At 40.9% G+C, this 27,879-nt stretch overlaps 2 protein-coding genes across 2 annotated transcripts in view; one reads left to right on the forward strand and one right to left on the reverse strand.

Annotated features, from left to right (window-relative positions):
* TXNDC5 (thioredoxin domain containing 5) lies at positions 1-23,681 on the forward strand. The gene is made up of 10 exons (XM_075493874.1): positions 1-300; positions 4,868-5,017; positions 7,789-7,894; positions 9,169-9,265; positions 10,999-11,114; positions 13,380-13,466; positions 16,516-16,656; positions 19,467-19,549; positions 22,796-22,925; positions 23,538-23,681. The coding sequence occupies exons 1-10, from the start codon at positions 62-64 to the stop codon at positions 23,658-23,660; spliced, it is 1,272 nt and encodes a 423-aa protein (XP_075349989.1). The 5' UTR covers positions 1-61; the 3' UTR covers positions 23,661-23,681.
* Positions 23,682-24,919: 1,238 nt separating this feature from the next.
* Positions 24,920-27,879, reverse strand: part of BMP6 (bone morphogenetic protein 6) — a 96,050-nt gene continuing 93,090 nt past the window's right edge. Inside the window, exons 6-7 of the mRNA XM_075493872.1 lie at positions 26,673-26,783; positions 24,920-26,582 (exon numbers count right to left, since the gene is read on the reverse strand). Of these exons, the coding sequence (XP_075349987.1) occupies positions 26,433-26,582; positions 26,673-26,783 (261 nt within the window). The 3' untranslated portion in view covers positions 24,920-26,432. The remainder of the gene's footprint in view (positions 26,583-26,672; positions 26,784-27,879) is intronic.

The raw sequence follows: 27,879 nt of genomic DNA on the forward strand, positions 1-27,879 counted from the left end.
GCGGGGCGGGAGGCGGCAGCAGCCGCCCGGAGCTTTGGCCGGTGGCTCTCTCGGCGCTGCGATGGCTCCGCTCCGCTGCGGCCCGGCCTGGTGGCGCCTCCTCTCCTTGGCCGTGCTCGGCCCCGTCCTCTGCGGCCGGCCGGGGCGGGCTGAGCCGGAGCCGGGCCCGGGCCCGGGCGCGGAGCCGGACGCGGGCCCGGCGGCGGAGGCGGACCCGCACAGGCAGCACCTCTACAGCGCGGAGATGCTGCGGCACGGCGCCGCCGCCGCCCCCCACTTCGTCATGTTCTTCGCCCCGTGGTGGGTATCCGGAGCGGCGGAGCACGGCCCGGCCCGGCCCGGCGCGGCGCGGCGCCCTCCTGCCCGCCTCTTTCCCCGTTGACGTGGCGGCGGGAGGCGGCCGGGCCGGCGGCGTGGGAGGCCTCAGGGTCGCGCCGCCCTGAGCCCCAACCGCCGGGGCCGGGCCGGGCGCCTTCCCCGGGGGCGGCGGGGGGGACACGCGTTAGATGGCAGCCGGGGGCTGCGGAGCGCCGGGCCGGGCCGGGCCGGGCCGGGAAGGGGAGCTGAAGCCGAAGCCGAAGCCTCGCGTGTGCCTGGCCCGGGCCTCAGCGGCCGTGCTGGCCCTGTCGGGGGGCTTCGGCCGGCCCGCGGTGGCCGCCCCTTCCCCGAGGGCCCGGGGCAGCGGGGGCGTGGGCGGCCGGCAGTGCCCCCCGCGTGGGGCCTGCGAGTGAAGTCGCTCCGCCGGGCAGTGAGGAGGCAAGCCGGGGCTGCCCCGGCTCTGCTGGGCTGGAGCCGGCCCCGGCCCCGGCCCCGGCCCCGGCGGCTCTCCCAGTCCCCCCCCCAAGAGTCTGTTTCACATCGTTCCTCAAAGAGACCAAGAGCGTGCGGCCTCTGTGTGTGGGATTATTTGCAGTGTGGTGACTGTCACTTACCCTGTGCCCCCCAGTCACAGAAGTACTTTCATTGCAGAAGTTATGTTCTCTTTGCAATCACAAAATTTAAGGATAAATTTGCAGCGAAAGTAGTGTAATGACAGTGCTATGTCCCCAAGACCACAGGTAGCCGTAGCAGAGCTGAAGAGTTCTCAGATTTGCAAGAGACCTACTGGGCTTTTGTCCTGGACTGGTACATTTGACACATTTGAGTGGGAGAACAGGGCTTTGCTGGATGTTACAGCTGTCAAGAGGACAGTACTTCTCATCTCTGGGCCTTTCTACTGGTCGTTCATATTCTTTTTTTTTCATCTCTTCCCCTATCCTTTTTTATCTGACTTAACAGATTCCCAGTAGAGGTTATTGAGTGTTATTGTTAGGGTGGGTTGGTTGGTTTTTGTTGTTTGTTGGGGGTTTTTTTTTCCAAGTTTTTTTAAATTTAGATAAAGGAAAGTTAAGGGAACAAAGTGCAAAAGTTATGTTTTGATCCTAAGTTATCCGTTGGTACACGGTGCCGTTTAGGCATATATGAGTCATGACGCTCTTTGAAATCAACAGCAGAAAAGGATTTCCTTTCAAAACTGAAGAACTGCTTCTTTTTTTGTTATTAACATCGACTTGTTTATGCCATACGAAAATGTTAAGCAAAAGCTTGAAAGAGCAGATGCCTGCCTTTGTTCTCTGAAGATCATGAAAGCGGAGGGTGCCTGACTTGCTGGTGAAGGACCTTTGCCTGAGAGTGCTGTAAGGCCTAAGCAATGCCCGTGCAGAGCAGGAGTGCTTCTGCTCTGTTCTGTTTTCAGGTGATAATATCTGTGTCTGTCCATGCTTTGACTGACTGTTTCACAGGCATCCCTAAAAGCAGATGAGCTTTTATCTTGGCGCAGTCTTCATAGGAGACCCTCTGCTAAATGGGCTGTTGCAGATTCCAGCGTATGCTGCACGTCCTCAGCGTGCATCAAAGAGAGCACTGACCTTGCAAACTTGGACCATGCTGTGCCCTTGGGAGGGCTGAGGATCTCTGCCCAACTCAAGTGTGAGGGAGCTGCGTCATTTCGCAGGCTTGTTGCAACTTCTCTGGACGTTCTTCTCGCCCTTAGCAAGCCTCCTCCAGATCTCTGGGTCTCAGCTTCAGGGCCCTTGGTCTGGACTCCTGGCTCCTGACAGGCAGCCACACGGCCAGGTTTCAGGTCCCAGGGGAAGAGAAGGACAAAGGGAACATCCAAGTGCTTGAGAGAGGTGCTTATACACACCAGTAGTTTTATCGTCAGTGGGATCAGGTGGCAACCTGACAGCCCTGGAGTCCATATTAGAGCCTCTTGCCCTGTTCCTAGGTGATGTTAATGTGCTAATCTCCTAATGCTTCTCACAGAGGCATGTATTTTGGCACTGCTCCCTGTAGTTACAAGGGAGAAGTCTAGCAAACAACCCAACGTTCAGCTAGGATTGTCTTTCAGATTGCTGTGGATGCTGCTAAGGTTGCATTGTCAATGCGACCAGTAAGAGCTGGGTTAGACAGAGCCGACGTAACTCTTCTCTTCCAGATTCCTGAAACAAATGTTGCTGAGGGCAACTCCCAGACAGCAGCAGTACACATGAGGTCCTACATTTGTTTCAAATATTGCGGGATACTCCAAAAAGAGAGCATTCCAAGTCATTTGCCATCCGATGTCTAAGGTTTTCAATCATCAGGCTGTCCCCCTTGGTAGCTACACTTGGCAAGGGACAGAACCGTGAGCAGGTTACTCTCTTGGTGGCACTAGATATTATTAAGATGTTGGCCATGGCAGTTGTGTGTCTACAGAGGAATGAAGGTTCCCCTGGTTCCTTAGTTGGAAAGAATCTTAAATGAGTAGTTTTGTTGCATTATTTTGACCATTACAGATCTTTTCAACATATGCGGTCTCTTGGTAAACCTCTGGAAGTCCACTGAGCTGAAGCAGGCTTGATCACCAGAGTTCGTTGCACAAGAAGCAAGGTTTTGTTTTGTTTTTTTTCAGATGGCCTTGTTAGTCTCTTTTGGATCTTCATTTACATTTGTAAACAGAGATTATGAATGCTTGCACCTTCCTAGCCCATGTAGGGAAGGAAGAGCAGGACTCCTCATTGACGCCCAGGTCTGCACCGTCCCCAGTGGTAAAACTGGCTGCTCCTCCAGCCCCACTGATGTAATGTGCAGTGGTAGCAATGAAGACTGTGTAGGTACATGGGGCTAAGGGAAGCATGTGGTGTTGCATGGTCTTGCTCTCTAGTTTTGACTTCTCTGGTTTTATATATTCTGCAGCTACATCTTAGGAATTTCAGAAAAAGTATTTTGGGGGCTGTCTGGTCTTGTATTTCCTTCTATGTAACACTGAATTTTTTTGAAAACCAGGACTGACTAACTAGTTGATTACTGATTTAGATATGAGCATTTTTCCTGCTTTATTTTCAATTTTAGCTCATATAATCTGAAGAAGGAAGGGAAAGGGGAACTTTGTATATAGCAGAGATTACGGTGTTAAATATGGACAAGGCAGCTCTGTTCTGCGCTTAAAAAACAGTGAGTTAATTACTTGAGATTGCCTTACCTAGTTTTCCATGCTCTGTTCTTTAACACCAGTCAGTATTCATTTGGTGTTTAAAATCCCTGCAACTGCTAGGGGAAGGGACCAGGGAATCCAAAATCCTCCTCTTAATTCAAGCTGCTTGAAAGAGTTGACTGTGGAGGGACTTCAGTCTGAAGTTAAATATTTAAGGAATATTTAATTTTAGTAATAACACAGTGTATCCCTTTGCCATGACAATTCAGAGTAAGATCATATGGGAGGTGGTATTCCTTCACGTAGTGGGAGTATGCGTGACCCACTGCGACTGACTATAACAGGACTTTAATAAGGTCAGAAGACATTCTTTATGTTAGAGCAAATCTCAAAGTTATTTTTTTGCCTTAATGATATCAGGATACCTGGAAAGGTGTGAGTCCACACAGCTTTTCTATAAGTGGACTCAAAACCAGTTGTATAAATGAAACTGTTTTAAATGGGAGCAACTTTCTCCAGAGTCCTAATGGTGTTTTAATTGTTACTTACAAAGTAGACTGTCTAGGTTATGCCAAGGGCAATAACAGCTTTCATGCTGTCAGGTGGAGAATGTTTTCTGTTAATCCAATTACGTATTTTTAGATGTCTTGGAGGGTTGGCAAAAGCAGCCATTAAAGAGAAATGAAAATCCATTCCTTAAAATTTTTCATCGTAGTTACGGGAATAAGGTATTGCTATAATGACTGGAAAGACTAGAAAAACAATGAGGAGAAGAATAATAGCCATTTTCTACTTCTGGTGAGCTGATGTTATAGCAACTGTATGAGGCCAGTTTTCTGTGTATATGCAGAAATAATTAGTTGATGGTGTGCTGCTGGGGCAAAGCACAGTATGGGAGGATTTTGAGAAACCTTGTTCAGAAATCAGTGTTTCCTGACTTGCCAGTTACTATTCCTGTGATGCACACAAGCACAAACGACCTTACAAAGAGGCTAGAAACCATTATCTTCTTACCTGCTGCTAAAATATACAGTATTCTGAAATGTTAGAGCGGAAAAAAAGCTAGAGAGCCTCGCAGGATTTTTCTAGAAAGCTGGAAGACTGAGAGTGATTTTCTTAATAGCCTCACTAAGTTCAGGGGGTGTTCAGCAGACTCTGTCATGTAAAAAGATGGTAGCAAGAAGTTCTCATCTCTTGACGATTTTTACATGAGATGTGTTTGCAGTGTCCTGCAATACTTAATAGTATTCACTGTTGCTTAGTGTAACAGTGCTTGAGTATGGAAGATTTCTGACTTAACTGTTTTTAAATTTATCAAAATCTCTGACCATTCTGCATATGTCTTTTCCATAGATTCATTCCCCTCTATCCATGAGCAACTATTAAGCAAATATCTTATTCCTTCTGTCGAAGGTGTGGACATTGTCAGCGTCTCCAGCCGACTTGGAATGATTTGGGAGATAAATACAACAACATGGAAAACCCACAGGTCTATGTTGTTAAAGTGGATTGTACTACAGATACTCCACTGTGCTCTGAATTTGGCGTCCGAGGATACCCTACGTAAGTATAAAAGGATGTCTGCTCCTTTTTCTTTCTTTTTTAGTTTTCCATTATTCTCTGCTAATTTGTTGAAGCTAACTTCTAAGCTATATTTTTTGCTGGGTTTCTTTGTAGCCCTTTGGACCTCATATGTTCATTTAAAGCCTTTCTATCATGTTGCCAAGTATCACGTGATACATACTACTCTTACTCTTTTCTTTTTTTTAAAGAAACCATTTATGTCTTGGAAGATGGCTGTGTTAAAATGAAGTCCAGAATTGTCCTTTTCTTTTCTCTGAGAGTACTTCCTTCTCAAGCAACAGTGCATTATACAGCCATGATATGCATGATAGAGCTGGTCTCTGGTAACGGTACTTTAAAAATAACTTGTCACAAGTTCATTGGTACACTGCACCGTTCATAATTGATGTATAGGTGCTCTCTTAAATTTTTGAGTGAGCTTGGTGCTCATAAAATGATAAATTAATGGTATCACTTAGCATAGCAATGATGAAGTTGTACAGACTTTTTCTAGGTAATTTTGCTTATATTGATCTAGGAGAAATTCAGTTGGAGTTTAAGGTTGTTAAACTTATATTGTTATAAAGGATATATGCCTTATTACCTCAGCTTTGGTAGGCAGAACACGATCTAGAGTATCTGTGAGAGGTCAGCCTGGATAGTGCTTTTGGGTTAGATACACATGCTCCCTTTTTAGCTGCCAAAAAGAAACAAAGGGATATTTTTAACTTGTGTCTTCTTTAAAGCTTCTTGCAAAAATGGATGGGATTCTTTCAACTGCTTTACTAATTACCCATCTTAGTGGGGATAAGTGGAGAATGTCATCTTCTGTAGCGCTTCCACAGCCTGTATTTTTCAGTTTCCTTCCCTTTGCTCGCATTGTCTAGCGTTACTGCTGACCCCAGCAACAGCCTGAACTTGACATATGCTCCTGGCTGCACCCACTTTGACGCAGATGAGTGTGACTGAGTAGAAGTTGAGAGTTATAAATAGTAAAGTCCTTGTTGAAATAGGAATTGTCCTTAAGGGCAGTTTGTGGCTTAGTTCCACCAGAAATGCCAAGAAACAATGAATATTACAACTCTATTTTAATATTCCCAAAAGTGAGCATTGGTCATATTTGAATAGATTATATTGTGGTGCTGTTCCTTGTAAAATAGAAAGAGTGGCAGAGATTTTTGAATAAGAAAAAAAACAATGGATGTGTAATTGCTTCCCCCCCCCCCCCCTTAAGGTCATTGAATATCTAGGAATAGTTAGTGCTTGCTTTCATCTACTTGAAAAGTACAAATGATAAGGCAGTCATCTGCTAGTTATAGAAATACAGAGATGAAGGGGAATTCATGATATCAATTCTCTTCCTGTCTGAGTCAGTTTTTAACTAGCCTGTTTTTAAAAACCACCAGTGAGGGAAATTTCACAGCTTTGTCAGGCACAGAGGGATTGTCTCAAGTCCAGGATGTGCTGGTCCCCACACTGCTTTTCCAAATGCCTGTCAAAGGAAAGGCTGCATCCCCTTTCCATCCCCCTGAGAGTAAAACTGGCTGAGCAGGTCCCTGTGCTTGTTAGTACAGTTGTCTCAGGATTATTTGGTGCTGCAAAATACTCTCAACTGAACTAGACTAAACTTACCCTCATTTGAAGATAATAAAGGTGCAGCTGGCTCTTTAAGGTGATATCTTTTTTTTTTTCTCTTGTTACTCTTCAAAAGTATTGCCATGAGGTGTGTTTTAGATGCTCTTCTGTTTCATTTTTGTTGTTTCCTTCTTATTACGAAGTTGCCTTTTTTTGGTTTTTTTTTTTTTGGTCGCCCCCAAAATTTTGACCTTTTATTATCACAAGGAATATTCACAAATACCTTAAATACAAAAGGCAGTGGGAGCTCCTATCTCTTTTGAATATATTTGCATTATGTGGTTTTCTAACACTTTCATATGTTCATTTTTTCCAACTGTAGAACAAGAAGAGAGAGAAAAACATTTCAAGAAAAATGAAAAGCAGTACAAAATGACAGCTTGGCAAGGGGAGCTGAGGGCTAGGCGACAGTAGTAATTGAAACTATGATTTGCTTTAAAAAATAAGACTAAGTCAGAAGTTGATATTGCCCCTTTAACAAATATCTTTCCAATTTTAACTTAAATATTTAATAATAGAAGCTTTAGGTAGTTTATGGAAAAGTTTTGATAGCAATTATTAAATGTTATAATCATGCAGTCACTTAATTCCTTGTCCTGTTGACTTGTTTCAGTGTGTTTTTAATCAGTTTAATACCACACGAAAAGTCCTACATTCCAAGAGCAGTCAGGGAATGAAATGGGAGAAAGAAATTCCTGGGAAAATAAGCATTGGATATTTTTCCTTTGGTGATGGAGAGGGGTGAACAGAACAAAACAGATGCTTTTTGACAAACTGAAATAGGATTCATAGGCATAATGAATGATTAACCTTAGAACCCAACACTGCAATATTTTATTTGCACTTGCTTATTGATCAAAGTAATATTAGGCTATGTTGATTTTTAACATGGTATTTCTTTTTGCTATTTTAAAACTTTCCTTTAAAAGCTTACATGGGAATGAAAAACTGTCCTAAGTTCTAGCCGTGACCCTTTAAGTTGAGGGAGATGCCTGATGCTGATGTTAACAGTCAAGAGAGCTGTTACTGCAGCCTGAGCTGCATTGCTGTGGATTAGCAAAGCGTGTTAGCTTTCCGAGAATGTTTTCCTGTGTGAAAATTTTTGCCTCACTCTTTTCTACATTTTGATCCTTTAGCCTAAAGCTGCTTAAACCAGGACAAGAACCTCTGAAATACCAAGGCCCTAGGGACTTCCAGGCACTGGAAAACTGGATGTTGGAGAAACTAAATGAGGAACCATCTGTAAGTGAAAAGGAAATATACCCTTCTGCAGACTTGCTTATCTATCATTTCTATAGGTTACGTTTCTCTTTCCAGGAGGAAATCTGCTCCTGAGAATAAAAGTCAGGTGGCAATAACAGTATGGAACAGCTTCCACATAAGTCAGAATAGTAATTAAAACTGTCATGCTGTGACCTGCCCTTTGTTTCCTGTATTTAAAACTACAGTTTTACTAATGCAGTTTTTAATGTTTAGCATTTTGACATTTTAAGATACAATTCTTTGTGTCAATTCAGTTGACACCTGTAGGCCATGTGTTTCTAGAATAAGAAAAGCGATTTAGCTATAATACATTATAAATTGCATTTGTGTTGCGCTTAATTACGTCTTAAAACATGGATGCCATCTTTAGCTCAGTTATTATCTGATAATGTTGCAGCCTAAAGAAAGGGTTTAAAATAATTAGTTAGGTAAGTTAAGCTAATACCATCACTAGGAAAACCCTTCAGTTTAGGGGTAGCACTTACATATAGTAGCCAAGCCTTGCCTAAAATTAAATTTATAATTGCTGTTTCTAATCAAGATAAAGTTTTAGTGATTGCTGAACCACAATTAGAACATTATTATATTTAAACTGTTTGTTTAAACATTAAATGCTAAACTATTTTAAGAAATGTACTTTGAGGTTCTTAAAAAATTCTTTCCAGCTCTGACCCTAGTATCTAGAAAGTAGTCACTTGCTTTTGCTGAAGCGCCAGTGGGTTTGCTGCAAGTTATACGTATAAAGTGTTTGCTCTTTTCCCATTGCTGCTGCCTTCACAGAGCCATTAGGTCCCTCTTTCCTGGCTAGGGGAGCAGAAAATAGCTTTTTCACTAGCTATTTTTAAATAGCCCAAAGACCACTGAAACTGGCACAATGGCAGATGTGGCTGATGCATGATGCTACAGAGGAACTGTTATGTAATCTAAGTGTATTAATATATGGTGATGTGATGAATGCCATAGCAATTACTGTGCTCTGTGACTACACTACAGCATGGTGAAAGGCTCTGTTATTCCAATGACTGTGACAGCTCTTTTCTGCGTGGTAGTTTTTTTTCACATTTTGCTTTCAAGTAGTTGTTTGTTAGGAAACATTAGATACCTAAATCAAGCTAAATAAGGACATTGCTTTAGGAATTTAAGATTTCAGAGTACAGGGTTTACAACACCACCACAGAATGGCACGATACAGGAATAAAATATTGTATATTTACTGTACAAGACAAATAAAAGTTAATTTTTCTCATGTATAGGATCCAGAATCTGATGTGGAACCACCAAAAGCCCCTGAACCTAAGCAGGGAATGTATGAACTCTCAGCAGACAATTTCAAGATGCACATAGCAGAAGGTAACTGTTTTTTTCATGAGCAAGAGGTACTTGCTTATCAGTAGCGGGAAGTCTGCAACAGAAATGTTAGTTTTCAAGGTACCTCCTTCCCATTTTTTTTTCCAGTAATACCTAGTGAAAGAGGATGAAACTACAGGCTGTGTAAAAATGCAGTAGTTTAATTACATATTGCACACCATGAGAAAGTAAGAACAGCACTCCACTCAGAAGGCAGTAAAATTAAGGCCCCTAATCACATGGAAGAAGCTACTGGGGCTTGTGCGACTAAACTGTCTCTTTCCCCAAGTTCCTTGCTCAGTCACAGCCTTGCCACTCACTTTGTGTTTTTGCAACTCCCGTTTCCTCTTTCCCTAGGTGCTGACTTGTTCTTACTCCCAGGCTGCTCTTCTGGATAAATATAATCCACCTGCTTCCTCCTTACTGCCCCCATCCCACTCCTGTCTGGCCCCTTATTTGATATTGTTTCACTTCCTTCCTCCAGAATTTAACATGGGCAAAACTCTTCGCCTCAGTTTGGCCATTTTAAAAAATATTTTGTCTGGAAGCTTTAAAATTAATGCCAGGAGTGATACCTAACATGGGAAATTCCACCTCCCACATGGTGGATTTTTTAGAGAATGGGCAAGATCTTACAATACAAACGTTGGGCTGGCCTAACAACAGATGATCCTACCATCTCTATCTGTTTGCCTAAAAACAAAGGCTGGATTAAATTAACTATCTGTGCCCATGTGATACCACCAGTATTCCTGGTGCAGAACAGGCAAGTTAGAGTACGCTGCTATTGCAGTTTACATTTCCTAGTTATTTTGTGACGTCTTTCCGCTGACCTCCTTTTGTGAACAAGCCCTCAAACTAGAAATGAATTCTAGTAATATCAGACCCAAAGCAGTCTTCAAAGGATGATGGATAATTATGTTAAAAAGAGCTTTTCTCTAGTTGCTGGTGTTTCCTTCAAACTAATTTGTTTTTTTTTTCCTTGTTTTAATTAAGTTCATTTTTATTTTGTATTAACAGAGCTTTGCCTTGATGTGTGCAAAAGCGTGCAGCATTCGAATTAACAGTAATCTTAATTGAAGGAAATTACATATTCTGGTACTCTGCAATTACGATTATACTTTTAAACTAAACATTAGTAGGAGATAGTACAGAGACTCTCCTCTCTATAAAACACTGCAAAAATCTACTAAAGGCAGCGATTTCTGAATAGTTGACATGAAAATACAAAGAGCAGGGCAGAAAAAGGGGAATGGAAAGCTGAACAAAGTTATTTAGGTAGTTCATGGACTTAATGCAGTGATGTTTCCTAAGAAATGTTTTAAGTTGAAGTCTAATACTTACTTTCATTTATGCTGTTATAAATACATGTTCCCTGGTGGTTCTTTCTACTCTGTAGTACGGCAAGTGACTGACATGGTAGAATTAGACACTGTAGCAAATGGTTAGGTTAAAAATATCAGTTTTAATATCTCATTTGTTGGCTTGAGGTTGTGAAGCTGTTTGGATTTTCAGGGAAATTGGCAACACTGTGGGACTGCATACAGTATTGAAAACCTAACTGCTGAAGTATTCTGTCCGGGCCTTTGATTCACAGTGTTTCCTATCTTTAACTCAGGAAATACCATGATAAATTTGCAGTCTGAGATTAGTACCTAGTCTTTAATTGCAGCCAAATTCATTCCAAATGAGTTAAACCTTTTTTTTTTTTTCTTTTTTTTTCTTTGACTTAAAAGGTAATCACTTTATCAAATTCTTTGCCCCTTGGTGCGGGCATTGCAAGGCTTTGGCCCCAACCTGGGAACAGCTGGCTCAAGCCTTTGAGCATTCGGAAACTGTCAAGATTGGCAAGGTAGGTGAAGTGCTCTTAGTCTGAAAACGTGTTTTGTGTGAATGAATATTTCAGCCAAGTATCATGCTATTCGTGCTGTGATTTGCAAATAATAGTTGTTTTGTTTGTCACCTCTTAAATCCTTTTATAGTCATAGTTCCTATTTTAATTTTGAGATGGTTATCTTTTTCTTGCATATCCAGTAGTTCACTCTGTTTTGAAGAGGTGGCTGTTTTGTTGCAGTGACAGGACTCCCTCATTTTAAGCAAGGACTTGTTAGAAACACAGCTAGCTCCCTGTGCTTCAGGGGGAGTTGGGAATAAGTCTAATACTTCATATGCAGGGAATAATATTTTGAGATTTGTTTTTTATTATGCTTCCCCTCTGTCAGAACTTTATAGACTTCAGAATTTATTTTGAGCAGGAAAGTGACTTCCAATTTGCTATTTACAGCACTGGATTCTTTAGCAAGTTTCAGACCTACAGGGGTCTCCATGATGACTTATTTCTCCTTTTTTTTTCTCTTTTTTTTGTCTTTACCCCCATAGAACTTTAAAGGTTTCAGGGGGTCTTCCACCTTAAAAACTGATATCTTGTCCTGCTTTACTATTTCCCTTAGGGTTGATAACCAGATTCTGTGGTGTATTTACCATGGGAGCTTGTTACTTGTACGTGGAGTGACTTCTTTGCAGAGGTATGGAGGTGGTCTGGCAATTGGAGTTACTGGCTTTATTTGCTGACCCATGCCTAAGTCCAGGTGGCTCATGATGTGAATCCCTCTGTATTTGCCAATGGTGGAAAACTGACTGGGCTTAACTTCCATATCCTTAAGCTTTCAGAGTGGTTCCACTGATCTGAAAGACTGCATAGCAGTTAGCAGTGTTGTCAGTCCTGCAGAGAAACAAAAAAACAGCTCGCTCTCTCCCCTGCCTCGTAGTGCTTTCAGCTGTTACTAGGTGTGATGAGTTTGACTCTTTTTTTAATTATTATTTTTATTTTTAATGCTTTGAAAATCTGCCAATTCAGATACGCTGTAGATGTACAGAGCAGGTCAGCATAGTTGAACTTTAGAGAAGACATATATATATATATATATATATAAAAAAATATATAAAAATAAAATTTTGAGACCTGGTGGATATAAAATTAGATTCCCCCTGAGAATAAAATATCAGAGGCTATTGCTCTTTGATAGTGTCTTTACCAAATGTTGCATCTGCTGATTTTTTTTTTTGAGAACCTGGAATGCTTGCTGTCTGATAAAATCATCGCTTAGCTTAAGTATCTTCTTGAAGTTACCATTTGCTGTTATCCAGAGAAAATAAACAAAAAAAGTCCAAATTTCTGTTTTATTCAGTTGTCTGTCATGTTCACAGTTACTATTACTGATATTTGCTATTTAATACAGCCACTAAGATTTGTCTCAATGCCTAGTCAATTTTGTGTAAGTGTATACGTTATGAAACTATTTGAAATGTGTCTTTGCTGAGATTCTAAGTCTGTAAGTAAACAGGAAACACAACTGTTTCTAAGAAGGTTGAATCATGACCTTCATGTAATCTGAGGGACTAGTGTCTTAACAGCAATGATACCTACTGGCAGGATTCTGTTTAATCTTTAGAATTGATCTTCAGTCATCTGGAGCAAAATGTTTCTAATGCAAAATTCAAAATGCAAGTGCTGTGTTGAGCAAAGGCTCCAATGCTTAAGTTATCTTTTTTCTCTGCTTCAAAAAAGATTATAAACTGGTAACTTTACAGATTGGTTTATGACCTATTAGAATTGAATGTTGCTATGCGCTTGGAACTTCCCTTGGAGCAAAGTTAACTGGCTAGCTGTTGACGTGTCTTCTGAAGTCTTTAAAGAGTGGTCTTTTCCAAAATGGATGAGCCAATATATCTTCACTTTAAAGCTCTCTCACATTAGCATTTTGTGCCTTACTGTCCATGTGGTGATTTTATTAACTGAGAATACCAAGTACTTGTTTTAACTGGAATATTTAATTACGTCTTCATTGTTCTTTGTAACTGTTACTACTTCCTTCTATCCATCCCTCCCTCCCCAATCTTTCAAAAAAAAAAAAAAGGCAAACACACACACAGCCTCCCAATTATACAACCAAACCACATAATCGTTCTCAAGACAGTACTTGGTACTGAGTTTTGCCAAGCCATGCATTGCTGGTTCCTGTATTTTTCTGAGATTTTAAACATAAGGGAAGCTATGATGCCTGTTGTATATTTATTTTATGCACTGAATGGTTTATATTTTTTTTTCAAAATGTAGGTTGACTGTACCCAGCATTACGAAGTCTGCTCTGAAACCCAAGTTCGTGGCTATCCCACACTCCTCTGGTTTAGGAATGGTGAAAAGGTGAGTCTGCAAGCTCAGCAAAAGATCAGACCATTTTTTTCTGAATAATACTTGGACTATGTTTGCATTCTGGAGGAAAAAAGATCACATGGGCATGTAGGAAAGTCTGCTTTTGAGACAAAAGGATGTTGGAGGTTCAGTCTGGTACTGGAAGAGGTATCCTTCATCCACAGATAAAAGTTAGAGCTTTTTGCTCTTTGTGCTCTGCAAATAACCAGTACGATATTTAGAAATCTGTAAGCAGTATCTCCAATTAAGCTACTGTGTTAAGAGAATTCTGGGTGTACTTTATCTTAATACCTTACCTCCTATGGAACATAAAAACATAAATGAAACAGAAATAATAAAAAATTATGTAATTTTCACAATGTGTATCAGAAGGTTCTCATCTGTAAGTGGTGCCTATCTGCTGAGTGATGTCCAAGTGATGCAAATTTTCCTTCTTATAAATCTGAACACTTCATATGGCACTGTGAGTGAGAGTCCTCTGGGCCTAGTTGACATTTTTCCTTGTAGCAATTAAAAGAATTAAAATATTCTGAAGTTATGGGGAAGTAAAATATTTATAAATACCATGTGCATGAACAGCAGCAAATAAACATATTATAAATAGTAGTGTAACTTACATGTTTCACACTTTGAAGATAAATTAAATGTATTAAATGCATATTAAAAATAGGTCTGCAAGCAGAGAAACCCGGACTCCTCTTTCAGCTCTTACCCACTAAGTTTTGGGGGGTTTGGGGTTTTTGCCCCATTCATCTTGCATTCCTTTTTGAACATTTACGGTATCAGAGATTAAAGTTTTGCTACTCAGTCCAGTTTAGTGGCTGTTGCTTGTGGCAGTTTTCTGGCACTCTAAAGAGAAAGTGGCCATAAGTACATACCGGTGCATGTGAGGTTTGGTATAAGCACCTCTATAAGATCAGACACTCCAGGGAATTTAAATGAAGCAGCACCTGTATTTTCGAATCCCAAGCTGATTCACACAGGAAGTACACGGCCTTGTTACTGCTCGACCAGCGGTGCCTGGCACATGTCAGAAGCAGAACTGGAAGCTGAGGGAGTGCTCAAGTCAAACATGGTGCCATGTCCAATGTTAGAGGTGTTTTCAGTTAATTGAACTTTTGTCTCTGTATGGCATGAGCCTGAAGAACAGGAAGTGTTCTGCTGTTTCTCCAGAATTGTTTTCCACCTGCTTTATTTTTATTTTTCAGGTAGCTACATATGGCAAGATACCTTGCCAGAACCATACTGTCATGATCTAGAAAAGTTAGTTGTGGTTTTTCTCGACAAGCCAGGTCAATTTTTTTATTTTTGACCCTTTGTAATTATTGAAGTTTGAGTTGCTCGGAGTTACTTGAATCACGAGTGCGGTGAAAGAAAAAGTCAAATCACTGCTGTTGTATTTGGTAAAGCTGAATCTTAGCCATTAGTCTGAACAATATATTTTTTTGACATCCAACTGGCTTTTCTCCATTGGCAGTGTGGTATTCCCTGGTGGCATACTGCCACCAGAATCTTGTTCCTTCATGGGCTGATACATTGTATTTCAAAAAAACACAAAACCACCCCAACAACTTTCCAATAATCTGACCCAGAAATTCCTGGAAATCTCTCTGGCTGCTATTATACTGTTCAGTAAGGTGGGGGGGGGGGGAGGAGGAGAACTGCCTCAGCCATCCAGCATTGTTGTCCGTAATAGCATCATCCCCTTTGTCATAACTGAAGTCTGGCATCACACCATCCCTCTTGGTTAGATGCAGCAGAAACCCTGGGAGGAACGAATGGGCCCTGACCCTGCCCTGCTGAAATGGATACAAACAAGCAGGTACAGGCTTCTTGCATCATCTTAGATTAATTCCTTTTTGTGATTTAGACCCAGTGTGAAGAAGACGGTTATCATTACAAGTAACATTATGGATGACAAAAGAAGGCAAATGTGTAGAAAGAGTTCCAAAGATACAGGAAATAGTTGCAGAGGTGTCTGTTCTTCCTTCCAACGTATGGAAGATTGTATGCTATTTCTTGTAGAGTTACTCCTCATCTGAGAGAGGAGATACATCTTGTAGTCCACACCTCATGGAACTGAAACTCAAGAGTTTTATCCAAAATGGATGTGTAGTGTCTCGAAGAGATGATCTCTCTTTTGAACAGAGAAATTAGTACTAATTTTTGCAGAGATCGCTGAGGGCAATCATGCAAGAGCCAGTAATTAGTACTAATTTTTGCAGAGATCGCTGAGGGCAATCATGTAAGAGCCAGTTTGGAGATGGCCAACAGTGGATTTGAGACTAGAAACTGCTCAGAGGTGCTCTGATTTCTTGTCCTCTAGAGTTGTGAAAGTACCTGAGATATGGGGAAGCATCTCAGACAAACTGTGGCTTCTCAAAGATCTAGCTGGTTGAGGACTTTACTTGCAGGTCCAAAAATGTGCCTTAACTTTCGTGAGAGTGGTGCCGTTGGAAATGCCTGCCCCACACCAGGCAGCTGTTGTCTCTTGCTCCCAGGTGAACTTAGGTGCCCAGAGAGCATTGCCTTACTGCTTGGGTTTTCCAAGGCAAAACAGTGTGACAAGTGTGTGGGCCAGAGGAGCAACTGTGTAGTTCAGGTGACGTGCAAGTCAGTCCTTCAGCCCTGTCAAAACACTGGACAGAGTTCTCATGGTAACAGAGACCGCCACCAAACAGCGATGGGTATTTTATTGTTCCTTGCCGTAGCTTTTGGTTCAGAAAAATAAAGCCTTGAAAATGCTGGCTAGAGTGAGAGCTGAAGGTCGAGGTGGAAAAGTTTCTAAAATTTGCTTCTACGTTTCTAAAATACCTTTCATTTCAAGGAAATTTTAGATTGTTCCCTTTTGGTACAGAAGAATCTATGGCAAATCCTGAAGACATGGAGTGAACGGAATGCCATGGAGATGTTTAATGACTAGATAATCGTATTTATTATGAATATGCTTACACTTGGCAATGTTATGCTTTGCTGATAATTATTTACTTGCTAGATTAATTGCATATACACACTTGCACAAACAATTTCATAATTGTAGGGTGACCAGTACAAAGGGAAGAGGGACTTCGATTCCTTAAAGGAATATGTGGATTCCCAACTACAGAGCTCTGGGAAAGAGCCACCAGCAGATAAACCCGCCGAAGTCCCACAGCCACCTGCAGAACCCCCTCGTGTTGAGGTAAGTGCTCATGCACTCTGCAGCGGTGTTAAAAGTGTTCAGACTGTTTCGGCAGCCTGTCCAAGTCTTCCATGTGTTTCTCTCTCTCTGATAGCTTGATAATTTCTAGATGTAAACTTGACCAAATACTCCCCTGGTTATTTTTTTAGTAATTAATGAGTGGAATCAGACCATAAATCCTAGTTTACTAACCTGAAGAATTGGAGAAGGAAAAAAAAAAATCTGGCTCCTTTTTTATGGTTGCAATAAGTTGTTTAGATAGTGGCATAAATGTGGTCTTTTTTGGTCTGCGGAACTGCTGGCACCTCGGTCTGTACGACAGCATATTTCATTGCTATGAAGATGAACGTTTCTTGCAAGATTCTCACTTGAACCAAGGAGGATGGCACACACTGCTAAGCCACAAAAAATGCCAGGGTCCTATACTTCTAGACTATCTGCAGAAACAACAAACAAGCAAATATTATGAAGACTGATCTAAATGTGGCAAGGTAACGTGTCCTGTGACAAGAAAACTCCTCGGCTTTGGAGGCTAAGTCTAATCCTGGTTGTAGGAGCTACAGGGGTTATGAATGTTGCCAAGGAATTGGCAGGAATAACTTCATCACCTTTGCACAGTTGTACTTCATGTCATTTAGTTTTCTGTCTTTTTTAAATCACTTTGGCATTTCATCTGCCATTTTTCTTGTAGCTGAATGTACAATTGGTGAGGTTGAGAAATCAGGGATTGTTTTCAAGCATACTTTTTCATCAAATGTGGAAAACATACCTCTGCCTAGAAAATAAGGGATGGTGATTTACGCTCCCTTGTGATGTAGAATTAACTTATGTAATTAAAAAGCATCAATACTATTAATACAAATACAGTTTATATGCACCTTCTCACAGGAGAATATTACCTTTCCCAGTTGACTTTTCCAGCAGGGTTACTAAACTTACATAAAGTGGCTTACCAAAAGTGATGTTAGGTTTGCAATTTTCATACCCCTCAATTTTTTTTTTTAATTGACCTCATATTTGGAAGATCGTTACAAGCTGGTGTTAGTACAATGCAGAAAGTAATTAGTTGTCTTTCTATTTTTATAGAAATAACATAAACCACATGTGATGCAAATTCCCACTTTTTTTGCCAAATAATAGTAGACACAGTGTAGGGCTTAACTTTGTCTTTGCAACGTTACATCCCAGCTTTGGATGCCACCACTTCTTGCTCACTTAAATTCAGACATCTTGGTTCTGGTTTTGTTTTCACGAGTTTTGAGACAAGGGGCTGACCCACGTAGCCAGCAAACACTGACTGCATTTACCATCAGGAGCCCACAGCTGGTACCGTGGGCAGCAAGAGCAATGAGTCCCGACTCCAAATTCCTGTCCCAGTGTTGAGCCACTACGTGGATTCCCCCATGTCTTACATGGGCCAAGTACATGCCAGCCCTTTCATGGAAGCTGTACTTTTATGTCCGTGAGACTTCTCTCCTGCCAGACATCACTAAAATTACTCAAAAATGATCCAGAGGGATTAAGGTAGGGTGACCAGCAGGTGCTCAGATATGTGATTGCATAAGCTATATATTCTTAAGAAACCAAGCTAAATGAGCTATCTGATATTAAACTTACTTCTGTGGTTATATAGTTCACATTGCTATTCTGATAGTAATCTACGGATCTTTAAAATGTGTTTTACTGTGTGGATCATGGGGAAGACATTTTTTATGGGGTTTTCAGATTTTGTATCTTAGATTGTAAATGATGTTTGGAACATCTGTTTCAGATATCCACTTAGGAAATTCAGAATAGAAGAATATGTATTTACTGTTCATTTTTTCTTCATTTAATAATTTGTAATTATTTAATAATTACTATAATTTCTGATTTTTAAGTAATTCTTTAGAGGTAATAACACTTCAACTTAACGGAATAACTTAATTTCATGAACTAACAGTTATTTACAGAAATGTTTATCCAGTACCTTTAATTTGTAATTTCAAGTTTCTTTTTGGCTTCTCTTCATAAAACTCTTACTGAGTTTAAAGTAGATTTGGTAATAGTCAGTTGTGCTCTTGTTTTTGTTTTACTTTCATTTGAATTTGAAGCTTTTATAGGCATTAAATTTATTTATTTACTTTTAATGCCTCCCACCCTTAAGGGTCTCACACAAAAAATGAAGTTTGTTACAGTTCTGTGCTCTCATATGAGACTGTCTGTAAGCAGTGTGCTATCCTCCCATTGCTCCCATGCCATTGCTCCTGATGTTATCAGGAGTAAAAATTCTTCCTGGCGACCACGCAAGTGTGGTGTGGTGATGTCCCCTTGACAGGCAAATACGTGTTTCTGGTAACAGCTTTTTCTATGTATGCAATGCAGGGATATAGCAGAGGGAGAACAGCTGTCAAGACATCACTAATATGCCTTGAATACCTCATTAAACTCTCAGATGGCCATTACATGCTTTAAGCCAACTCCTCTCAGCGTTGTTCGTTGAAACATTTGTATGACAATGTGTTAAAATGAAGGTGATTTTTTTCTTCCAAGAACTAAAAATTTGGATACAGGCAAATCCCCTGAAAATAGGGATGTTTTGTTTCTCCAATTATGGATGAGATTCAGCGTGAAATACACATTTCTCTACATCTCTCTAGGGGAGGAAAGCAGCTGAGGGGTAAAAGTGAGGTGTGCTGCGGCTACTCTTGTTTATATTATCAATAATACTATCTTTTCCAGTTTGAGTTTCCCTTTCAGGTAGCTAAAAGCTCATTCGGCTGATGTTACGTATACAAAAAGTTTTTACTTCTTTTTTTTTTTTTTAACAGGCTGCAGTGCTCTCTCTCTCTGAAAAAGACTTTGATGCAACCATTGCTAGGGGGATCACCTTTATTAAATTCTATGCTCCATGGTAAGAAGTTCGCACCTGTTGTTGTTCAGGATTATTGCTGGTCTAAGCTGTCAGTGCATTAGTTGCTGTAGGTCTTTGAGTTGTGTGTAGTTGTCTTGAGTTGTATTTGTTGTCTGGATCTAAAACATGAATTAACTGAAGAATTTGTGTGTTGGCAAGAGTTACAGCAAAAAAGCTCAATCTGTTTTAGCTTTCTTGGGATGTTTCTCTGTGGAAAGGCTGACAGAGAAGCTTTACTGTGTCAGCCTCCAGGTAATGCTGGGGAACAAGGAGAGTGAAGCTTTCTTTGCAGGCTTAGCGTACTCCTATCCCTTGATTAGGGTAAGGTGAGGGGAGTGTATCACCACTGTTGAGAAAGGAGAGCATGCTGGCTTTTTGGGCCCTCTCCTGCCACAACCAACCTCTCTTGGAAGCCTCATTTGAGCACCTGGGAATTGGTACAGACTGTAGAGCTATGGATAATTGGCTGTTACTCTTCCAATAACCGACAAAAAATTAATTCGCACAAGTGACAGTTTTGAGATGTTCTTAAGAGTATATTCCATGTAATATATTCTTATAGTGACCCAAGGTAGAAATGTCCAAGGCAGATGTAGACACCCAATGGAAAGCACTGGGGGGGGACAAAAAAGTAATGTCCTATCTGGCATCTGCCGTTACTGGCATATCCAGCAGAGCCTGGGACCCGAGCTGAGCTAAGACTTCAGTATTACAAACTCTTAAAACAAATATTTCCCCCTTTTCTTACTATTCCCATTCTGAGACAAAAAAAGTTTTATGTTTCTCTCTCTGGTTTATAGACTTCATCTTATTTGTGCCTGGATTGAATTTAATGAAACTTGCATGCCATCTTTCTCATCCATTGCCCAGTCTCTTAGCCAATAGAAAGAAGCTTATTGTAGGGGGAGAGATTAAAATTAAGCTGTGTTTCACTGTGTGAAAGATAACACACCTCTGATTTCATCACTAGCCATCCCATTAATGCAGTACATAAAATATAAAAAGATCTTTTGTTTGGGATGGTAAAAGGTCACCATTACAGAGCCACACAAGCAAATGCAACCCATATTTAAACGCGCTCAGGAATATCAAAATATTGCAGCTTAACTTTGACAGTAGGCATGAATGTGTTTCTTACTGTAGGCAAGAAGTACCAGGGAAGGCTTCGTTTTACATAATCTCAACGATGCGGTCTTTACCAGTGTTGTCACCCTTTTTACCGCAGTGTGGTTTGCTGCTTGAGAGCCACTTCTGTGCTCTCTTACGTCTGAAAGATCTACTTTTGGATGTGGACAAGTATCTGCTAGCAGTGTTAAGAAATACCCTGCCCATACACCCCACCCCCCACCCCCCCTTCACGTTTACTGCTCTTTCCTCACTCCCTTTATCCTCTCTGCGCACTGTGAGGGACTGAGCTTGAATCTGTGCCTGTGCTGCTACTAGGCCACCACCAGAACTGGCTGGTAAATTCAGTTTACACCTGTGCACATAGCAGCTTCTAGTCTGATTTCTGAACCCAGGGCTTGTTGGCATATGTAGGAGTTCATTATCTGAGAAACGTTTTCTGGAAAAGTTTGAGATAAAGAAATGCTTCCTTTTTAATTAACTTTTCCTAATAATACTGCACTTCAACCATCTCCTCATCCGGTGAGGTTCTAATGGGGTGCTACTGGATCTCACAGGTATGATCAGTGTTGGATGGCAGGCTGAGAAATGGTGGTTCAGGATGCAAAGTCAAGTTCTTAAACCAGTGTGTGCTCCCTGGCTGCAATGTTCAGAAAGCCACCGTTTAAGAAAATACTTCCTATATTTACGTAGCTGGTATCCTAGTTTTAGCTCTGAAAGTCAGGCTTATGTATACAGTTGTAGTGCTCTGCATATAAATGACCTTTTTCTCTTCCAAGTGGATTAACTTATGTAGGGCTCAGCAAACACTATTATGTTGCTTGCTAGTTCTGTCTTTTGGTTAGTTTTGGATAAATGTTAATGTTAACTTGCATAGTAAGCATAAAATCATCCTGTTCTAGTAGTGTTTGTGCATGGTCAGAAATGCTTTTGTACTGTCACTGTGTATTAACAAGGTGGTTTAAATATACACCAGCTTGCATTAAGAAAACTTTTGCTGAGACATCTTTTGTTATTTTCCTAAATGCCCTGATCCAGCCTTGAGGCAATTACGGGGCTGTTGTAATATCCCAACTGAGGTGCAGCTGGGTTAGAATAGAATGAGCAATGCAGCTTTAAAGTCTAAAGTGCTTTGGGAATTCTTCTTGAAGGCAGTAAGAAGTTCAAGTTATGAACTTGCCTAAGCCAAGTTCAAAATATAAACAAAATTAATACTTTACTATAGTTCCTGCCATTTTACAGTATCATTTTCTCTCTTGACACTAGTGTTTCATTGCGTGTACTCTGTGGACTGCATTCTCACGTTACTGTAGAGACATAAGGGAATAAAATAGAAATAGGCTTTTTGGTGTTATTGATGATATAACGGGAATGATTCTCTATTTAATGCAAATCAGAATAGGGCCTGATTCTTTTTTTTTTTTTCCATCTGCTAAGTGAAGCTTATTGACTATCAAACAATTCCATTGCGGATCTACCTGAAAGTACAGTGATAGTGGTTAAACTTCAAAGTCCTTCAGTGAAAAAGTGCATTAAACTACTGGAGTGTTTCATAAAAGCAGAACCTGTGTTGACAAATGCCTCTATTAAAATTGAGTTTCCAGCATTGGGCGATGCTACGTTGGTCAAGGAGGACGTTAGGAACTGGAAGAAATTTAAAAGGAAATTAAAATCTCATTTAAATAATTAAACTCAGGCTATGTAGCTTTAGCATAACTGGCATATGCTACCTGAAAACTTAATTTGTACTACAGACATTCCATGCCTTACTTAGAAACAAACATGTTTTAAGTGATTTTTTTTTTCCCCATTTAAATATTCTCTGTGCTCATCTTTATTTGGCTTCATATTCCTCTGTAGGGTAAAATGTTAATGCACCGACATCCAGAATACCATTCCAGATGAGACTAATGAAGGCCAGAAACTACTTCAGTGCTTAACTTACATAAAACCACTTGTTTTCTTAGCTCATTTACTGACATAATAGTGCAAGGGAGTTGGAGGGCCAAATCATTAGGGGATAGGAAAGGCAGCTAGTTAAACTTACAGCTATTGCAGCAAGACAGTAGAGATAAACTGGAAGGTATATCTGCTAAACAAATCTCTCTCTTTTGTTTCTAGGTGTGGTCACTGTAAGAACTTGGCTCCAACTTGGGAGAACCTTGCCAAAGAGCAATTTCCAGGTTTGACTGATGTCAAAATAGCAGAAGTAGACTGCACTGTGGAACGTAACGTCTGCAACAGATTTTCTGTAAGTGTGAAAGATCTGAAATGAACGGGATAGTATTGTGTACCAAATGTTAGAGGCTCCAGTGTGCGGCTGCTGCATTGCGGGTGCCTGGTGATAGTGCAGCTGTGTTCTGCATTAGCCAAAAAAAAAAGAGGTAGTTCAGAACAGCACCTGGTAACACCGTTTCTTTCCTGGACTGTTTGTTCAGACTCGGTCATTCTCATTATTGGATAAAGCTGAAGAAGTCCCTAATTTAAGAAGCCTCCCTCTGTGAAAGCACCAAAGCACTCTTGTGGTACCCAATGCAAAAGTTCTGTTCCTAGGAAAAAAAAAAAAAGTCTTTTGGTGCTGGTAGGCAGGCAGCTGAAGACAGAGCTGGAGCTGCCATTGCAAGGGCCTTAGAGGAACATGTATTATCCCATTCACTTACAAATGTTCAGACATTGCAGGTTGGCATTGGAAGTTCTGGTGTGGTGTGTTGGTTTTTGGTTTTTTTTTTTTTTTTTAATTAAAATGTCTTACTGTTTTAGAGGGGTTTGGTGGCTTTTCAGAGTCGGGTAAATACAAGTGGAGGATACCAGTGAGTTTGGACATTAGTAACAAGTTTCTTTTGTGTGTGTGTGTCTTTTGAAGGTACGTGGTTATCCTACGCTTCTGCTTTTCCGAGGTGGAAAGAAAGTCAGTGAACACAATGGAACGAGAGACCTTGAATCACTGCATAGCTTTGTCTTGCGTCAGGCAAGGGATGAATTGTAATAAAAGTCTGGATGCTCCGTCCCTGGCTGTCTTTGTACAGTAGCTGAGGGATTTCAATCAGTGCTAATTTTCAAATAGTGTATTTGGGGGTGGGGACTGGGGCATTTTTGTTTGTTTGTTTTTAGGAAATCGAGTGTACTAAACATTGGTATCTTCCCTCTGTGTGTGTGTTAAAGACATGCTACCCTGTGTGTGAAGGAAAACTAACAAGTAGTTACTGTGCAAAATGAGAATATTTTCAGCATTGGTAGTATTACTGCATTTCTGCGCTCCCGCAATGAAGTGTAAATGGTTTCCTTTGAGACTAAAATACATTAAGAAAACCAATTTAAGGGCACCAGCAGAATATTTTTGTCTTCAGGTTAGATTTGGTTAAAAAGTAATCCTTACAAACTGCCCACCGTTACTAGAAAGGTAAAAGCTACAGCTGTGTTGAGTCACTTTTGCCTCTACAACTGTACTTAAACCCTGTTTGTCCCAATATAGCTGCTGGTTAAGAAATGGAAAGTCATGGGAGGTTGAAAACACACACACCTTTGGAAGATACCAGGCCACCATGAGCTGGTTGTTTCCTGTTAATCCTCTCAGCATGGGAGGTCTAGCCATAATGAAAGTGATGGTACTGTAACATGTGCCTGAACATTACTGATGCCATAGTGTACATGTGTCAGGTGGATTTTCGTAGGCTGCTTCCGTCCAGCTCCAGAGGAGTAACTCTGCTCTACTTATATAGAGCCAAAGTGAACAGGCGCTATTATAACAACTGCTCCGTTAGTATTAAATGATCAATTAGACTTCCGAGCTGATGACATGTGTTTCCTACCCTTGCCTGAATCCAGACTTTGTGCTGACCTGCTCCTTATTCGGAGTACTTAGAGAACAACTAGTACAATGTTTAATTTTTTTTCTATTCAGCTGTTCTACAGTAGTGTAAAATAGTTCCCCACTCTTCTTGAGCCTTAACCGTTTTCCAAGCTGTAAGTGTTGATCAGTTTGAATGCTAGGACCATGCACTCTGTGGTGCCTTGGATTATAATATGGATCTATTCTTTGGTGCGTAAGATGTTCCATGTTAGACATAACTGAAAGCCAAAGAATTTACACTGCAGAGACTGTCACGATACAAAGACAACAGCAAACCAAGGACTGAATTCTGCCGTCTCATGTGCACAGAAACTCATGGAATGAGGATGGCTACAGGCTAATTTGACTAATCTGTCAAGATGCTGATTTTTGTCCATCATATGGAGTAGGTTGGGTTTTTAAAAAAAAAAAAAAAAGAAAAAAAAAAAGGACAAAACAGCAATGAACTCTTAAATCAGTGAATTTCTCCTGGTACTTCACTTCGCTGTCTGTCCAGAACTTTTGGTTCCGTTCAATCTAAAAATGTGTAAGGGTGGAAAAAGCCACAGTGGAAGTTAAGTATTGTACTGGCAGATGTATTGGACCAATGTATATACTTCTGCCTTAAAGGAAGCCTTTATTATCATGTTTTTAACAACTTTCTAGTGAAGCACAATCTCATGAGTTTCTTGTATAAAATCAAAGTGGTACAATTGTTTACACTGAGATTTTTCTAAATAAAAACTTTTTAAAAAAGCAGTCTTTCTATAAATGATACAGCACAATGAATATACAGTGACAAGTGCAATAAATTATAGCTTGTATTTACAAGAAGCCTTTTAAATGCAAGAATTAGAGGTAAGTGCATTTAATACAAGTTTAATATTGATCAAAACAATTTGCTATTAGCTTCTGCTAGACAAACCATGGCTACACTGTGAATGTATCCTTTATACCAGATTGTTAGTTGTGTGAGTTGAAGGGGAAAGGTTGGCCAAAGACTTGCATATGTTGTTGACATTCTGTCTTCCTGTAAATAAGTTGTCCAGCTAGAGAATGATTGGCCCCTAAACTTTTACATCTGAATTACAGCTGTAGAAGCATCCCCACTTCCTTCCTGGGCAAGTGGTAGTAGATGAGGCAGCTCCGCGGGGGGAGTGGAAGGAAGTTGCATAAGAACAAGTGTATAAAGTTATACTGCTCAGTCAAATGGTGAACTGGAAAGACCAGCCAGGGTCTGAGTTCATGCTAGTGTTTTCTAACACAGGGTGCAGCCAAGCTGTCTTACATTTGCAGGATCAGACTTAAACTGTGCTTGGAGAATAAGAGAACTGAAACATTTGCTTTGGCACAATTTAAGATGCTTACTGTCACAACAGATTTCAGGAGGAGACTAACAGTCTAGGTGTAGTAACTGGGCCTTCTAGACAAAAGGCAATTCCTAACATTATCTTGTACAAGATGTACGCTCTAAGTCTGAAGTACTAACACCACTTTCTTTACTCTAGCTTCCCTGTCACTCCCCTCGTCTTCCCCCCCCAAAAAACCTCACTTGTTTTGGGTATTGGGGGCCCATGGGGTAAAACTGCAGCACACACCCAAGCAGCAGCTAAGGCCAAGCTGCTATGTGAGATTAAGACCGTCCCAGCCACATAAAGCGAGTGTGGGCATATTGCTGCTTTGCACGCCCCGGCTCTGCAGAGCTGAGCAGCCACCATGGCGTAGGGTCAGTCTGTAAGAAGTCCAGCAGTTTGCTCGTGCCCCAGCGTGTGGTCCCCACACCCCTTCCTCCCACAAGGCACATACATGGTGTTATAAAAGGTCGTTCATCAATTATTCTTTTTCTCCAAGGTCAGGTAGTTCATGAAAGCATGGAAGGTAGTATGGAAGTTCACGGTAGAATCACAGAGTCCGTGCGAAGTCTGTTTGTCAGTGACATCCACAAGCTCTTACTACCATATTCCTGTATTTCTTCAAGATTACATTAGAATTATCATCAAAATAAAGAACAGATATGGCATTTAGTTTGGTAGGTGCACAGCATGGTTTGGGAACATAATCAGGATTCATAAGATGAACCTGTTGCCAAAAAGAAAACACAACTGAGACAATGGTAACTCATTTACAAATGCACCTATTGCTTTGGCATCAGGCTTTCTGGAGACTTACCAGAGTTTGTACAATGGCATGATTGGTTGCGTTCATATGGGCGTTGAGTGGGAATGAGCACTCCCCATCACAGTAGTTGGCTGCATAGCCCTTTGGAGCGATTATCCAGTCCTTTTTAGGAAACAAACAGAACATGATTCAAATTAAAAAGTTGCCAACTTGTACAGACAACTGCATGCAATTAAGCGCAGCTGAAAATTTTCCACTAACTTTTTTCTTGAGGGTGAAAATGTGTTTTCACTGAAACTGTTAGGGTTTGGTGTTTTGGGTTGGGTTTTTTTTGTGAGCCATGACTTTTCCATGGACACACTGATTTTAATGTCCAAAGAATGGTGCACATCTATGCACAGCTTAACTGCCACTGACTAGAAGAGTTTTATTCCTAAAACTCTTGCTGGGTTGCCTTGTGGGGATTGTGGTTTGGATGCCTTTATGTTCCAACATTTCCTGCAGGTTAGGCCCTCTGGCTGAACTACCTTTCCTAGGTTGAATCACAGCCTCAGCTGGTGTCCCCTCCCAGAGAAAAATCACGTACATGCATGCATGTGCATGCACACATGCAAAATTCAACCAGGAAGCTCCAGAAGGGGAATATAAAATACTACTGTGGTGCCTCACAGATGCTCTACCTTATTACACTCTTATACAGGGACGCTAGTCTGCTGAGGCCACTGTGGGAAGTTTTAGCTGTATAACAGCTTCTCCACCTCTGCCAGACTCCTAAAGGAGGGGCAGGACAGCCAGCCTGAGCTGCATGTGCAAGCAGGCGGCCCTGGTGGCAATCTGAGTACCACACTATGGAAGAAGGTGACTCTTCACCAAAGGGCTAATAAAAAAAATCACAGCTTCTTTGCTGCTGATGCAAAAGAGCCAAAGATAAATTAAAAGCATCACCAATTAGCAGGAGACATTTCGCCTCCCTTGGTGTCAGGCTCTGCAGGTCACCCTGCAGGAGGACGTACTGGTACACTTCACCTGCACATAATTCTTAGACGATTTCCCCTTTACCTGACAACAATTACCTGGGTTAGCTTGAATTTTGCTACAGCAGGCCTGAGCAGCCAGCGACCGTTGCTGCAGCTTTGCTATCCAAGTTTGCTGTTTGATTGCTAACGTGAGGATACCTAGGCATAGCAAAGCCACCTCTTCATTTTACTGTACTAATTCACTCATAATTTGCTCCCGGTAAACCGAGCTGCTTTTCATA

Source organism: Mycteria americana, chromosome 2, assembly GCF_035582795.1.
Source record: "Mycteria americana isolate JAX WOST 10 ecotype Jacksonville Zoo and Gardens chromosome 2, USCA_MyAme_1.0, whole genome shotgun sequence".
NCBI lineage: Eukaryota > Metazoa > Chordata > Aves > Ciconiiformes > Ciconiidae > Mycteria > Mycteria americana.

Coding starts and splice junctions, on each gene's coding strand:
- TXNDC5 (XM_075493874.1), top strand. CDS start 62: ATGGCTCCGCTCCGCTGCGGCCCGGCCTGGTGGCGCCTCCTCTCCTTG. Junction 9,266..10,998: donor CAAGATGCACATAGCAGAAG/GTAACTGTTTTT, acceptor TTGACTTAAAAG/GTAATCACTTTATCAAATTC. Junction 16,657..19,466: donor CAGAACCCCCTCGTGTTGAG/GTAAGTGCTCAT, acceptor TTTTTTTAACAG/GCTGCAGTGCTCTCTCTCTC.